General features: G+C 38.2%; 1 protein-coding gene and 1 long non-coding RNA gene across 2 annotated transcripts in view; both read left to right on the forward strand.

Moving 5' to 3' along the window:
• The window catches only part of LOC145247491 (uncharacterized), a 534,006-nt gene that overhangs the window by 241,715 nt on the left and 275,101 nt on the right, over nucleotides 1–17,190 (forward strand). The window lies entirely within an intron of this gene.
• LOC145247485 (EF-hand domain-containing family member B-like) overlaps nucleotides 1–17,190 on the forward strand; it is a 185,265-nt gene that overhangs the window by 28,747 nt on the left and 139,328 nt on the right. The window contains exon 2 of the mRNA XM_080109294.1: nucleotides 8,554–8,616. Coding sequence (XP_079965420.1) covers nucleotides 8,554–8,616 — 63 coding nt within the window. The remainder of the gene's footprint in view (nucleotides 1–8,553; nucleotides 8,617–17,190) is intronic.

Here is a 17,190-nt window from a genome sequence, read left to right on the forward strand (position 1 = left end):
CTTCGTGGCTTAGTGGTGGATGCCCTTTTATCTTCCCTGCAACCTCTCTCCCACAAAAGAGACGTTGCAAGCCTATCTTTGTTTTATCGTTATTTCCATGGCAGGTGCTCATCTGAACTCCAATCTCTGGTCCCCCCCTTGCCAATCTTTTACGAAAAACACCTGTCTAGCTGAATCCACTGTCAAAAATTTTCCCTACTCTTTATCTGTGCCTAAATCAAAACGTAGATTCCATGAAGCTTCTTTCTTAGAACTGCACGCCTGTGGAACTCTGTTCCGTCTGCCTGCTTTCCACCTGACTACAACCTGGATGTCTTCAAGTCCAACGTAAACAAATTCCTGATGAACACCGCCCCCTTAAGTAGACACTTCATTAAATCTCCACACTAATGTACTGTACACGCAATAACCCTTATCCCTGAATGGCTTCCGGGCCTTGATAAGTGGTGTCCACCGTGAAAAAAAAAAAAAAAAAAAAAGATTAAGAGATCACAAGAAAGATATACTATAACATACTTAAATGGTTAATTGAAAAGAGGAAAAATTATGTTCCCAACTTCTTTTTTAATTCAGTGTTTGAGATGTAAAGGAGAGCTTTAATGGAATATTCGAATATCTATGGATCACGTATAGCGATCAAGTGTTAACCTCAGGAAGAACCCCTTGATTTCTGAAAACTTTGACTGAAGTAAAATGAAACGCACACACACACACATACACACACACACACACGCACGCGCATGCGCCATGGCCAATCAAACAAATCAAAGAGTATCACTCTCCCCCCTCTTCAAATAATCTTTTAGAAATATTTTTTATATCCTGGTTAATGACTCAGCAATTTGAGTGAAAAATAAGTTTTGGTTCTTTCTGATCAATTTTCTTCAGATGGCTTGGAGTTTTGCTTTCTTCAATTTTCCCTGCTAACTCCAGGACACCATTCCCGCTAGTTAATAATAAATTTAAAAAAATAGAAAAAAGAAATGGTTGATATGTATTTCATATCGTGATACTCTCGTGTTAAAAAATAATTCAGAAGATTTTAAACTGTAGACTAACAAATAATGCCCAACTTGAATGCATGTTTAAAGTCAAGTATTAAAGAAAGTCATTTTTGCATGCGCCCCTGTTATGTAAAAGCATATCCAGCAAAACAAAAAAAAAAAAAAGGAGTGAAAAACAAAATAAATATAAAACAAATAAATATTACTAAAGGCAAGATAAGTTATTCTCTTACCTATCTGGATAAGTTTCTTTTTTTTCTTTTTTCTTTTTTTTTTTTTTGCTTTTTAACTTATTTTAAAGCGTTTATTTATTTTGAAAGCAAAGTTTTGTCAAGTCTATTGAGTTAGAATGAACAAAAAAAATGGCGGTTTTATTATATCCGTTTGGACTAAATCGCTCGAAAATCGAAAATCAATCAAATTGCTGGTAGAACATTACATTTTTGCATGATTGGTAACATTTATTGGATGGTTTCTATCGGTACTTTGTTTAATTTTTGATTTCTGAGCGATTATCGGGGGTCCAAATGTCTATAAAGAATCCGCTATTTTTTCGTTCTGACTCTTGACAGTACTTTTGTTTCAAAGTAAATGAACGCTTTAAAATAAGTTAAAACAAAAAACATTATTGTGGTAGGTAGAAGAGTAACTTAGCTTGCCTTTGGTTACATTTATTTGTTGTATATTCATTATTTTATTATCATTCCCTTTTTTTGTTTGTTTGTTTTGTTGGCTATTATAAAAGAAAAATACCCAAAGAACCATTTAAGGAAACGGTTTTGTTTTCATCCGGTAAATAGATGCGTTTCATTTTTTCCGCAAATGAGAGCGGCCACATGACATAGTTTTTGAGAATAATGAGTCACGTGTTTTAATTGTGAAGGTTGGAGCTATTGTTCGCTGAGAAAATTGGAACGTTTCCTTCATATTTATTAACGCTTCCAAAAAGAGCTGACCATTCTATGACAAACTTACGCAGCAATGACATTTTCTTTCCTGGCCTTTTGGCTATTAGTCCAGTCAAAATGCAACTTGACCCTGAACAAATTCCAAGAAAGCGTTCTATGATTTTTTTTATTAGTATTATATGTGGGGAACAACATACTACAAGTTTACCAAAATCTGATCACCACAAAGGTCCTAACTATGACGTCATAAAATGATGACAACCATCACACTAGAAATAACCAATATTTCCATATTTCAAAGATGTAGTTGTTGCTTACAGAAGAGTTTGCATTTTTTATACTATATATTTTGATATAACAATTCTTATCCAAAGTTTTATTTCAATAGAAAACTGAGAGCATGAAAAGTAATATGGTTAAGCTTAAACATGGAAAAGTAAAGGACTAGTTGTTAAAACTGGAAAAGAAAAGGGCAAGATATTCTAGTAAAAAATATAATAAATTTATAACTTAAAATATTGCAGCATTAAGAATTGATTATATAACATTATAAATTGAATAAAAAAAAATTTTTAATGCTGCAATATTTTAAGTTATAAATTTATTATATTTTACTAGAATATCTTGTCCTTTTCTTTTCCAGTTTTAACAAGTAGTCCTTTACTTTTTCATGTTAAAGCTTAACCATATTACTTTTCATGCTCACATTTTTCTATTGTAATCCATGATTTTTCCAGGCTTCCAGTAAATTCACTTGTTCTTTGTTTAATTTCAGTCTTATATTTTTTTTTTCCCCCATAAACATAACATACACATATGCAATAACAATGTACGGCACTCGTCTGCTTTCAATAAAATCACCCCAATTATCTCCCTTTCATGCTTTTATTCTCTCTGTTTCACTTGTTACTTCTCTTTTCGCGAGAGCGGTAGCAACAGTAGTCACTGAAGTGACATGGTTGCTATGGAAACCAGTCATAAAAAACGTCGCTCACCTTACGTTTTTTTTTATGATTTTGAACACTAGTAAATTCATCATAACTTTTGTTTTACTGAACAAAAATTGAATTTTTTTTTCACAATATAGCTGAGAAGGTGATCTATAAACTGTTATAATTGTTTGAAATTTGGTCGAAAAATGAGTGAGCGGTGAAGCTTTAAGGCTGTTCTAAATGACTAAAACTGCCACTTAACCATATATTTAAACGCGGTAATGGACAGGCGAAGTCATGATGTCATCAATGACATCATGACATACATGTACCTTTCTAGAGATTATAAAATACACACAGTGCAGTTTAAGACATATCTCATCACTGAATAACTGTGTCAGTTCAAAAGTCGCTATTTTCATCATCAGATACTGCTTTCTCACTCATATTGTCACAAGGTCCTTCTTGGCATGGTCCGCATACCCGTGTACAGCTAAGTCCATGTCTTTTGCAAGTGCACAGAGGTGCGTTCTATAATTGAGAGATAGATATATAGATAAAGGAAGGGAGAGGAGAGAAAGAGGAATGGAGAGAGACTAGTTGAAAGTTTTTCCTATCTATGTAAGTTCCATCACCTTTGAATATATGACGTCACATCTACCCCTTATAATCAACTTCCTGTCAGGGTTGAAACCCCTGATATCTTTTCATCTCTTGTTTCTGGGCAGGAGCTGCTAGAAGTAGCTTATCCGGCCTTTACAAAGTTCAAAACAGATTTCGTAGTCTAGTGATGAATGCTCTTTTCTCTTCACTGCAACCTCTTTCCCACAGGAGAGACGTTGCGAGCCTGTCTCTGCTTTGTCATTATTTTCATGGCAAGTGCTCGTCTGAGCTCCAATCTATGGTCCCTCATGTCCTGACTTTCACGAAAAATGCTTATCTAGCTGAAACCACTATCAATAATTTCGTCCACTCTTTATCTGTGTCTAAATCTAAACGTAGATTCCATGAACAAAGCTTCTTTCTTAGAACTGCATACCTGTGAAACTCTGTTCCGTTTTTATGCTTTCCAACTTACTACAATATGGTCGTCTTCAAGTCCAACGTGAACAAGTTCTTGATGAAGCATCCTTTTAAGTAATCCAATTTACCAAATTTTAGGTTACCAATACTACAACCTAAAAGGTTATGGTAAAAAAGCTACATTCCAAGCATTTAATTCAGAAATTTACATTTTTGTAAAATGAGGCATTTTACACTTGGAGCGATGCTGGCTGACACGTGCTGAATTATGAAGCAAGGGTTGCACAATCCAAACCACTTCTTTCCTGAGTTGGCATTGCTTGATTCCAATGACGAGGAGAAGTCCAAAATGACTGGAAATAATGATGAGACAAGTGGATAGTACATACAGCACCTGGTATTCCCAAATGGTCACCCATTTTAGTACTGACTAATCTCAATGATGCTTAACTTTGAACCCGTGTGTCAACGTGATTATGACTCCCTCTACATAGCATTGAACTGACAATCTCATTAACTTTTATACTTGAGTTGCTTTTTTTCTTTCTTTTACTCATGTTCACCCCTTACAAAGCATATCGCCACTTGGACGTAAGGGGATACTATTTGGGGCCATGTCCAGGAAAGATTAACAAGATATTTGTTCATGTTACATTTAAACTTCTGCATATCAGTACAGCCAGGGAAGCAGGCAGCAGGAAGGGAATTCCAAAGTCTAGCTGTTCGAGGGAAGAAACTATTAGAATAGAAAGCTTTCTGGCATTTAGGGACAACAACAGTGAAGGGGTAAGATCTTATTGCTAAACAGGTTTGTCGAGGATATGTACGTTGAGGGGGTACAAGTGAAATGAGTTCATCAGAACACATTCCATTAAAATATTTGTAAAGCAGGCACAGTGATGCAACATTGTGGCGATGAGACAGGGGCTGGAGCTTAGTTGATAAAGTGGGACCGATTAGATTGACAACTCTTTTTTGGACTCTATGTAAGAGTGAGAGACTAGTGGTAGATGCACAAGCCCAGATGTGGCCACAATACTCCATGCATGGGCGAATTGGCCTTGTAAAGGTACAGAATACTCTCAGGCGTGAGTAGTTTCTAGCTTGATAGAGGGAACCCACCTTCTTTGCAGCAGTCTTCGCAATATTCTCTATGTATTTGTTCCAGTTCATATTGCCCGCAAATGTTAAGCCGAGATGTTTGAAGGTAGAATTCTCAGGTAGGGTGCTATTTGTCATGGATATCAACAAATTTTTACAGAAAATAAAATAAAAAATAAAAAATAGGAGAATCAAAGCAGCATCCCTAAATAATGGAAACTTTGACCTATCAAAAATTACCTGGGCAGCCCCAAAAATGTAAATGTAATCTCCAATCTTATTCAGGTTTCACAATCCCAAACTTGGATATTCTTTAGTCAGTTGACTCAAACCCCGGGAAATTCAATCTCAGATTTGGAAAGCATAGAAACATTTGGAGATCATCGTCACGGTTTCTGTATTGATGAAGGACAGTTGATGACAAGATTATTATCCTGTCACTATTTATCGACTTCATGTTATGAAATATACTGATGAAATGTCTTTGAGAAATTAAAATATATTGATGTATGGATTATATTTCTAAGATGGTGACTAATCAGTGTTACTGGTTGTGTATCCTAGCCTTATGTAAACAGGGTTGGCCATATATACGCAGTGAGTCACTTGGCTAATCGAGATAGATAGATGAATAGATAAAGAAAGAGAGAGAGAGAGAGAGAGAGAGAGGGAGAAAGAGAGAGGAATGGAAAGAGACTAGTTAAAAGTTTTGCCTATCTATGTAAGTTCCATCACCTTTGAATATATGACGTCACGTCAACTTCTTATCATCAACTTTCTGTCAGGGTTATCTTTTTGCCTCTCGTTTACAGCACTTTTTGTAGAATTGTTAACATATACTAGCTAATATATATACTAGTCAACCTACACACTGGCTGCAGGATTTTTGAAGAAGCAGCTCTAGATTTTGTCTTTTTAAAGTATTAACTCTGTTTCCGGATACACTCTATCAAACAGACAATCTTATTATTCCCTAATGATATGTTCCACGAAAGGGATATATATATCGTTGAAGTAGCTGAACGGATTTTGTTTCGAGTAATAATCTAGTGGGTTGCCCTGCTGAATGAGTGTTTGTAGTTGAAGCTGGTGTTCCTGTTACATTGTGGGGTGGTGTTCATATAAATGTGTGACTGTGTGTCATTTTATTAAATGCCTGTTGGTGGCTTCTTCACTATCTGAATACTAAGGTATCGTGTTGCAGTCTATTTACGTTTCGTGATCGTCTAAGTGTGTTGTGTGTGTGTGTGTGTGTGTGTGTGTGTGTGTGTGTGTGTGTGTGTGTGTGTGTGTGTGTGTGTGTGTGTGAGGCACAGCATGAACATATACATTTCAACTGCGTTGTTGGTCTTTTGGTCCACCTGGAATTCATCTGTTCTTGGATGGAAGCTGGAACCTGTGGATGAATACCTTCCAAGACGATGGTTGGTTTTATATAGTTTTTTTTTTTTATTACTTCCCAGGCGTCGATCGCAAAAGAATAGGAAGTGTATATCTTTGCTTGAGTGGTTAATTCTAGTCTCCATTTTTGAGACAAGTCAGCTCCCTCCCAAAGGAGGGGAGATACCCGTTAACCTACCCGCTCTTCTCAACGTCCAAATTCCAACTTGACTATGTCCAGCCAATGCGAACACGTGACAACAAACACGTCCTTCCAGTCAGCTATTTTTAGAGCTTCCGGGGCAACTTGTCCATTTTACACTTCAGCATGTTCTGACAACTTTTATCAAAACATAGCTTCACATCTCGTCTCCTGTTCACCTCGCCAGTTAGATAGATAGGTAGACCAAGACAGATAAACAGCTAGATCGAGATAGATACACATAGATATATAGATAGACGGACAGATAAATAGCAGATAATTTCTCGTGCTCCACAACTATATAATATTCTTAGCATGAGGCTTACATACTTTTCAACGTCTGTCCCTAGGTGACTCTACCAGTTGGTATTTATGACTTAACCAGCCAATCATACTCTTGTAAGGAGAAAGAACTCGGATGTGCTCACATTCATTACATCATCTAATACTTGAGTGGCTTTTGGCCTCGGTAAATATGAGTCATCAGTATATGAAAAATTTTTTATGGAAGGCAAATGTAAATGTAATCTCCAATTTTATTCAGGTTGTACAACTCTAAATTTGGATAATCTTTAGGGTTGACCATATATACACAATGAGTCACTTGGTTAATCAAGCAAGAAAGAGAGAAAGATAGAGATAGATAGAGAGAGAATGAGAGAGAGAATGAGAGAGAGAGAGAGAGAAGAAGAAGAAGAAGAAGAAGAAGAAGAAGAAGAAGAAGAAGTTTATGCCTACCTATATAAGTATCTAGATATCTATTTATTATCTACCCAAATGATGGAACAGGAACAACTAGAACATTAAAAAAGATTTTTTTTTAATTTTATTTATTCCTAAACTAGTAAGGTGCGCCTGACCTTGCCCGATCGTAAAATATGATTAAATACTTTAATTCATGCAGATTTCGTATTTATTATTACAGAGCCAATTCTCTATTGAATATTATATTGTACCTCATATACAATACTCATTTCAAAAGATTGAAAAAAAAAAAAATGACTTCGATGCCATCAGCTAGAATCGAAACCAAAACATTTAGCCCTTCAGCTGCATTCCCTACAGTTTGAGTTATCGACAGACAGGTAGATAAGAAAGATTTAAAATTAAACCACTTTCAAGCTATGAATGAATTTGCACATGTGCAAAAGTAATAGAAATGAACATTTTGCATTTCAACTTGCCAATATATTTCTGTACGCATTATTCATCCATCCAAACAAAGATTTTACTCAATATAAACCATCCTTGGTGTATGGTCACTATTTCCTGCTGATTTCAGTTTTATTTGATCAGTAGTTAATGAGTTTATTGGTTAAATATTCACACACACACACACAAACATTAACATACATCTACTGTTATATTTATATAGATTAGAAAAAACAAGATGCAATCCCATCTATCATCCAAACGAATGCAACTGAATTAGGGCCAGTCACTCCAGAAGTCTACACTGCCATTGTCTATCTTTTATGATATGTTTGCATCATACGGCAATTTAAAATATTGTTTTTAAGAAAAACAAAACAAGAAAGTGCCGCCGCCGACGTCGTCATCATTGTCATCATCTTTGGCTTAACATCAGTTTTACATGCTGGCTTGCGTTGGACTGTTTTAAGAAATTGACTTCCAAACTAACCTATCTCTGCACAGGTCTTTATTTATCCCTCTTTCTCTCATGGTCCATCCTGACCACTTTTTTTCTTGGCCTTCTCCTGTGAACTAAATCTGGTACCTCAACTGTTTTACATGTACTAACTCAAGAACTTTCATCCATTCTTTCAAAGTGGCCATACCATCAGAGTTTCCTATTTTGCACACATCTTCCTATACTGTCCAGATTTAATCTTCCTCTGAGGTCATCAGATCTAAGCCTGCGGTAAAGACTCACATTACACACACATTGTGTCCTTTCCTTATATTATTTCTTTCCATGCAACGCATGTCCTCAATTATCGCTGTGATTTACATTTAAATTTGATTTCTTATTCAATTTTCAGGCTGGAAAAAGATATTCCAAATCTTCAGAAAGTGCGAAAGACTGCATGGTTTGTCCAGATAAAGTAAGTTGGTTGGTTGTTTTTGTTCTACGGCATATCAACCCTTTTCGGGTTATTTAATGCCGAATCCAAAGATTTTGAAGAAAATTTTTTTTAATAGAATATATTTGTTGTTTTCACGTCGGTTTCTATTTAACCCATAGTTGGTACCCTAACAGGTACTACCACTCTGGGTCAGAGTGGACCTGGGAGCAATGGTAATTAAAGGGTGGCTCCACACTCCCCAAAGCCCACAAGCTGGGGCCTCACCACTGGATATAGTTTAAGGTCATATCCAGAACCCCCCATTGAGGGACTTTTACCGTCTGCACCCACCGACAGGGCCAGATAAAGTAAGTTTACATGACGAGGGAAAATAGAATCCCTGAAAAAGAGTACTTTCTTTGGTGTGGTCTGTTATTATTATTATTTTTATTATTTTTATTTATTTATTTTTTTTTACTCATGTTCACCTCTTACAAAGCATATCACCACTTGGACGGAGGGGGATACTATTTGGGGCCATGTCCAGGAAAGATTAACGAGATATTTGTTTATGTTATATTTAAACTTCTGCATATCAATACAGTCAGGGAGCAGGCAGCAGGAAGGCAATTCCAAAGTCTAGCTGTTCAAGGGAAGAAACAATTAGAATAGAAAGCTTTCTGGCATTTAGGGACATCAACAGTGAAGGAATGAAATTCTATTTCTAAGCGGGTTTGTCGGGGTATGTTCGTCAAGGAGGTACAAGTGAAACGAGTTCATCAGAACACATTCCATTAAAATATTTGTAAAACAGGCACAGTGATGCAACATTGTGGTGATGGGACAGGGGCTGGAGCTTAGTTGATAAAGTGGGATTGATTAGAGGTACAGGATACTCTCAGGTGTTTTTGTTTGTTTGTTTGTTTGTTTTTTTTACATAGGAATCACCACTTATAAAGGATTTCATGTATTTCATTTAAGTAAAATTGTTTTATAATTGTGATTTCTAAATTGTGTGGCTGCTTTTCTCGCCTCTACGCAACTTGCACATTATTTTTATTTACTGTTAATCGATTATTTGTTGAAATCCCCCCCAAAAAATGTAATCGCGTAGTAAAATCACAAACTCGTAAAAACACTACTTAAAAATTATTTACAAAATTAAATCCACCAGAATGCATTTCCGTTTCTTCGCAGATAAGTCAAACATTTTAATCTCTTACTAGTTAATAAAAAAATGAATTATTTTTCGAATCTTTGAAATTTAAATGGAATTTAGGAGCATTTGAACTGTGGAATGAAAAGTCATTTCAACTAGTCTTAAAATTCGAAGCAAATCCTCATGTATTAAAAGGTTGGATGTTTTTGACACAATTTTATATCTAATAATTTTAGAGATTAAAACATTACCTTAACAAAATAAAATAAAAAAAATAGCCATAGTTTTATAGATTAATAATTTAATAACTAAATGATATCATAATAATTTAACTGTTAAAATGTTATTTTTAAATAAATAAATAAATAAAACGGTATGGTAAAAAAAAAAAAAAATGTGAAACTAGGCTAAAAGTAAATGACTCCCGGGCAACGTCGGATGTGTGCTACAGCTGGTAAAAACGTTCCTTTCTCTCCCCCCCCCCCCATCAATGCAGAAGATATGTTTTATTTTATAAGATTTGGGGTTGATGTAGCTTATTTATAGTCGTCTGACCCATCTATTCTTAAATCTCTTGAAGGTTAATTATGTCTGAATAATTTTATGGTCAAATCTACAAAAACTAAACTTTGGTTTTTGAATTCAGATTTTTATCTTTCGATCAGGATTTTATATATATATATATATATATATATATATATATATATATATATATATATATATATATATATATATATATATATATATATATATATATATATATATATATATATATATATATATATATATATATATATATATATATATATATATATATATATATATATATATATATATATATATATATATATATATATATATATATATATCATTTTTTAATGCAATTACATTGTGACTAAAACTTTTATCTACAAAATTTAAATTTGTAAATTGTATTTTATCGATTTTTTTTTTAATGTTCATGTAGATTTTTTTAAAATACGTTACAAAACTTGAAAAAAAAATTAAATCTTAATATTTCAAGGTTAACAGAGCATAATAAGAAAATCTGATAGTTAACAAAACAGTCGGTTCACAATCTTGAAATATTGGTTTGTCTAGCCATATTGAAGAGCTGTGATACAGTGAAAGTCTAGCCGTGGATGTCATATCAATAACTGATTAAATGTAGTTAGCTGTAACATTTAACTGCAGTTGCAGAGTATTGCCAATTAAGTGATATTGGCGTCAATCAATCCAGTCAAATGTTTTTGTTATTGATAAGCGTCTGTGCTATAGGACATCTGCTTTGATTCGTTTCTGTTCTGATTTTGGAAAGTTTGTTTTTCTTGGCTTTTAATATACTGATAGCGAATGAGTATTGGCTTTTAATACACTGATAGCGAATGAGTATTGGCTTTAAAAGCTGCCTGAAATTTAGATGTACATTTATATATGGGATTTGACATCTGTGAAAGAACGTTATAATAATTGAATAAAGTGTGGTTTTTAATCAGTCATGACTTTCATAGGTTTCATGCTTAACTCAATTCATCAGATTAACACGTTTTAGGGTAAGTATGATAACCTAAAACATGTTAGTCATCTGATGAAACAGCCTCAGTGTGAAACCTATGGACATGACTGATTAATAAAAACAAGTATTTTATGATATCTCTTAATTTTGGCAAGTCTTCAGAATTATATTTTAAAGATAATAAATCTACTTCCCAGTGGACAAAATTATCTTTGTTTTTTATTTAATCTTAAAAAAAGTGGCGTTTAATTATATTCTGTTTTAGAATTTGATAACTGTTCTTTCTTTTTTATCAATTACCTTTTGTCCTTGGATCAAGGTTTATTTTCAAACCAATTCTTTGAAAGTTTCTGAAAAAAAAAACATTTTGAAGAATTTACTTTGGATAGTTAATGTTTTATTTAGCAATTTTTGATGATACACTAAAAATATTTATTGGTAAGAAAGCAGAAACGAGTTGATACTTGCAAGAAAAAACAAGCCATTAGTCGCGTGCTCTCGTGTAATGAATGAATGCGTTAATGTATGATTGACATGAAATTCTTAAAGATAAACTATAATGATCGAAAAATGGGCTGAAATGACTTAAATAAATAAAAAGTAAATGACTTAGAATGACTTTAATGAACTTAAGGATGAATTGAATGACCTAAAGAATGACTTGAAGTGCAGCATCGGTTAAGAACAGATACTACACTTTTATCTTAGCCATGTGGCCAAGGAAAAGTTACATTTTGAACAAGTTTGCAATTTTGGTACATTTTTAACCCCTTATGAGCCCCTTGGAATGCTGAATATCAGTGACAATGGACAAACTATGCAGTTTTACACCGTGACACATGTATATTTGAATTCAGCACCATAGGAGAGCACTATATACATATCAAGTTTTTTATTGAAAAATATGAAAAAAAGGCATTTTTAGCACTAAAAGTCCCTGGGGGACGCAAAGCAGAATTTTGCTAGGGTCACCCATACCGAATTTATATTAAGAACAATGGTCTGCGCATTTTGGACAAGTTTCAGAAAAATGTAATTGATAGGTAAAAATTTATGGGGCAAAAAGTCATTTTTTTCTATTTTGGTACATTTTTGACCCCTGATGAGCCACTTTGAATGCCGAATACCAGTGACAATGGACAAACAGTGCAGTTTCACACCTAAACACATGTATATTTACATTCAGCAACATGGGAAACCACTATATGGACATATCAAGTTTTTGTTGAGAAATATGAAAAATGCGCCAGAAGAAAGGGCGTTTTCAGCACTAAAAGTCCCTGAGGGATGCAAATCAGACTTTTGCCAGGGTCACCCATACTGAATTTATATTAAGAACAATGCCCTCCACATTTTGGGCAAGTTTCAGAAAAATCTAATGGATGGATCAAATGTTACGGAACAAAAAGTGTCATTTTTGGCCATTTTTTACCCCTTTTGAGCCCCTGCGGGCAAAACAGGATTTTTCGCAAAAAAAAAAAAATTTTTACGATGCACATTTATATATTAAAATATAATTTGTGACAAAATTTCAGGAAAAACTAATGGACAGTCATCCGTCAATCATCCGGACTAACGGACAGACGGACCCATTGAAAACATAGGTCCCTCTCTGATAAATCGGAGGACAAAAATGTTACTCAATACCCCTTGCTTAAAAAAAAAAAAATGTAAATGTGTTACAGACCGACTGATGGAGTGACTTGCATGCGACTAAAAATGCCTAAGCATGGAAGGGTTTCCCCTTCCATTGCTAAGGAAAAGTTACAAATGTAAGTGCAGCATCTGTTAAGAACATATACTACACTTGGTATTTATTTGCTTCCCCACTGAGCAAATTAGGCACAAGGCCGATTTTTAATGTTAGGAGTGAAGGGGAAATGAGGACAAACTCCTCGGGGAGTAGGGGAGATGGATAGTGACAATTGATATGAAGGGTTGCCCCTACATTGACCAAGGTCTTATATGTGGAGGCTTCCTAATCGGGGAGGGATGGAACACACACTCAGCTAGCTGAGAGGCTTCTTGTTTAATTTTACTTTACGGAACTGCGCGTTCCACACCTAGGCGGGGAACAATTATTAAAATTTGGCTCCTCTTTGTGCACACAGACTTGCTACATGCATCCATCTTCTGCCAAATGCCGCCTGACGCAGCCTTCTTCTATCACATCTGCTCTTTACCCGTAGTTGGTGTTTAAAGAAAGCAATCAGATCCTGATCAGAAAAAGACAACACCCCCCCCCTGGCAGCCTTGCAAACGCGACGTCCAAATCACCATTCTCGCCACGACCAGGATCGTAACATAGACCATTTGTCTTCCCCGGTCCAATGGCGGCCTCATGTCCACGACATTGGATACGGTAATTGGGCGAAGATGCTCAGGATCGATGCGACCTGTCACTTTGCTAACATACGACCAGTACTGGCAGAGTTCGCGGCAATCGAAGAAAGCGCGATCAGTTGTTTTTACGGCCGTTGTCCCACAACGGGGACAATCAGGCGACTCCAAAAACCCGGAACTGCATTGTATGTTGTTGAGTGGAAATGCATTTCGGACTAATCGCCAGGTCAGAGAGAACTCCAAATTATTTAGATGACTCGAACTTGGCGCCCAGCTCCCTGCGGAGCGGATCTCACTCTGTTGCCACTCCAAACGCGCGCATAGCGGGTCGTCGTCGGCCCCCTTCACTATATCCCTGTGGAGTTCCCTACGGGTAGCAGTCACAAGGTCGCTGGAACTTGATAGTCGTTTTAGCGCGGCTCGGCACTCTCTCATGTAGGCAGATTCTCCCCGCGGCCTGCGATGGCTCTCGATAGAAGGGTCGAGAATGAGGTCGGGGAAGGTGGCAGTAACCAAGGGGTGCCACAGTTGGTCATCTTGCATATAGTGGCTCAGGAAGGCCAGCCTCTCAGGTTCGCAATGACACTTCAAGTCCGGCATTTCCAAGTTTCCCTCACACGGATGTTGAATACAGATCTGTCTGCTCACCTAGTGTCTTCCTCTGTCCCAAAGAAGTGAGGACAAGAGTTTGATGAGAGCTGTTAGGTGTTGTGCAGGCAGGGGAAATATGGTCAGTCGGTAAAGGATGAGAGGAAAGACATAAGTGGCGCATGCCTCAGCTCTACCCTTTAAGGAAAGTTTCCTAGGAAGCCACGAATTGACTGTAGCCTCCACCTTTGACCGTACCTCCAACCAATTTTTGTCAAGCTGGAGACCCGGTCCGAACCACACGCAGAGGATCCGAACCGGGCAATCCGTCCATCCAGCTGAAAGGTGCCGGGAGGTTGGCATTGCCACTCCAGGCGCCCAACCGCAGTCCTACTAACTTGCTGCGGTTTATCTTGGTCCCTGTAATTCTTTTGTTCTGAGCGAGCACCTCCAACACGATCTCGATATCTCTGTAGCTCTGACTACTTGACTTTCATAATGCTCGTTATTCTCACTCAGAAGGTCCTGCTTCGCTAGTTCCTGACTAACCCTATCACCCTCCCCTGTCGCCCGAGCTAGTTTCTGCTCTAGCTTCTTCTTCGTCTTGGCCTTATCTAGTGTGAGACGCTGGGCATACTTGACAGAGAAGGTTCTAATTTTGGCTTTTATACCTACCCATCACTTACTCCCGGTAACCCCCCCCCCAATAGTGCTTTTTGAATTAATTCTATTAGCTTTTCTTAGAAGTCTTGTATCTCCAGAAGGAAGGTGTTTAACTTCCAGTGAGCCACTAACTTAGACCTATTTACTAGCTTCAGCTGGGCCATAACTAGTTTATGGTCTGTCTGGCCTAGCCAAGTGAATGTGGGACAAGATAAGAAATCTACTTCGCCTCTCCTAACTAGCATCCTGTTCAAGTAAGTGTTTGGATAGGAGGAAACGTTATTGGTCCACGTCCACATCTCCCATCCCGGATGCTCGACCCGAAACCTGTCGACCAGACCGCATCTAGCCATCAGATCAGCCAGGCTGGACTTGCACCTCTCCGATCCTCTAGCATTGCCTCCTACTTTATCTATCTTGGTGTCTAAGATGTCCTTCCAATCCCCCATTAGCACTACCCACTTCCGACAATCTACAAACGCGTTATGCTGACTGAAGAATGAAACCCTCTCACAAGCAGTGCTGGGCACATGCACCGCGATCACTCAAAACACAGAATCTTTTACGGCAACATCGGCCACAACCAGCCTGCCCACCGCATCCCTATTAACAACGTCGACCGTCGTCGACAGGGTACGTTTAACCAGCACAGAAACTCCCTTCTCCTGCGGGCTGCCATATGCTAGGAAAACCTCAAAATCTCGGGCCGGAAACTGAGAGTCCATAGAGGAAACGAAATGCGTCTCCTGAATTGCAGCCACATCCACTGCCAGGGACAAGAGGTCGTGCCAGAGGCGAGCCGCCCGGTCTGATGATCTCAAGCCCCTCGCATTCAAACTAGTCAAATTCAAAGCCATGGTACCTACCTTAGGGTGTGTCACACTCAGCTCCAAAGTCAGCTGGGGAGAGGACGCCGATGTTATGTGCCATGCTCAAGGTGGTCAGGTTTTTCATATCCTGACCTTCTCTCGTCCAAAGCATAAATTCATGTCATGGCCCTGTAGAGTGATGGATGGACCAACACTGGGACCCTTCCCTTGCATTGTTTTGACAGTTCGTCAAGAGAAGGGTCATTTTTCTTAACCAGTTCTATTCCTGGAAATGCCCCTTCAGTGGCCTGCAGCCTTGTCCACAAGTTGGTCTTGCAGGCCTCTGGCGTTCTGACAAAAGTTATTAGGAGTGGGGCGTCCAGGAAATTTGAGGGGATATTTACATCTTTCCTTTCTATCTGTTTGTAATTGAGCAGAGGTTTTTCCTCTGCCGATGGGAAATGTCTGTTGCCACAGATAGAGGGTCTACATAACATAGTTCCTCGGGCACAAGGGCTTTTAATTTGGTTGCTCTGCGAGAGGCAGAGGAGTCTCTCCCTTCCCTCGGTTCATTCTTTCTATCTGGTGTTGGTGCGGTGTCAGGTTTGGGGGTGGAAGTGGATTTTGTTGTTAGGGGTGGTGTATGTTCACAGGGAGTGAGGGCCACCTTTTCTTCCCCTTTTCTTCTTTTATTTATTTTTAAAAAGTTTTTTCGAATGAACTGAGGAAAGGTGAGGTGCTCCATTCCTCCCCCTTCCTCTCCCTCTCATTTGCGGATTCATCCTCAGAGGAGCAGTCTTTTCTCCACTTTATCCCCCGTCTCGATTGATGAGGGGACCGTTGGTTGTGTCTGTTCCTCTAGTTGCTGCTGCGGCTGTTTTTGTTGCTGCTGCTCTCGCTGGTGTCGTTGCTGCTGCTTCTGCTTCTGCTGCTGCCTCTGCTGCACTTGCTGCTCTTGTTGCTGTGGTAGTTGTTGTTGCTGCAGCTGTTTCCGCGGCATCGACTGTGGTGGCTGTTGTTGCTCCTGCATTTGCACAGGCTGTTGCAACGATTTTTGGGCTGGTGGTGGGACGATGGCGGAAGGGATTATGGGCTTCCGTTTTTGTCTTACTACCGTGCTCCATTCCTCCCCCTTGGCTTCCTGGGTGGTTTGGGTTTTCCTTGGAGCTGGGGTTGGTGCCTTGGTTGCAGGGGTTGTTGCCTCCTGTTTTGGCGTGGGTGCTGTCTCAGGGGTTGTGACCGCATTTTGGGTCGTTTGATTAGGGGGTTACCCTTTGGGGGCAGCTCCTAGCCATGTGGCCCTGCTTTTGGCAGAACCAGCAGTGCAGACGACGACCCTCCACCACTACCGTCATGCTGTCGTCCTTGTATGTCAGCAGCGCTGTTATCGCTTGAACACCCTCCCTCTTCAGCCTCATTGCTATTGTGTAGCAGCCCAGGTGAGTCCCAGTTTTTGACCATACTGAGGTCACCTGTTCCACCTCACCATACTGGCTGAAGAGGCATCCTAGCAGTTCCACAGGTATTTGGGTTGG

The sequence above is a fragment of the Euprymna scolopes genome, chromosome 25 (genome assembly GCF_053919585.1).
Source record: "Euprymna scolopes isolate OS-2025 chromosome 25, ASM5391958v1, whole genome shotgun sequence".
NCBI classification, from domain to species: Eukaryota; Metazoa; Mollusca; class Cephalopoda; order Sepiida; family Sepiolidae; genus Euprymna; species Euprymna scolopes.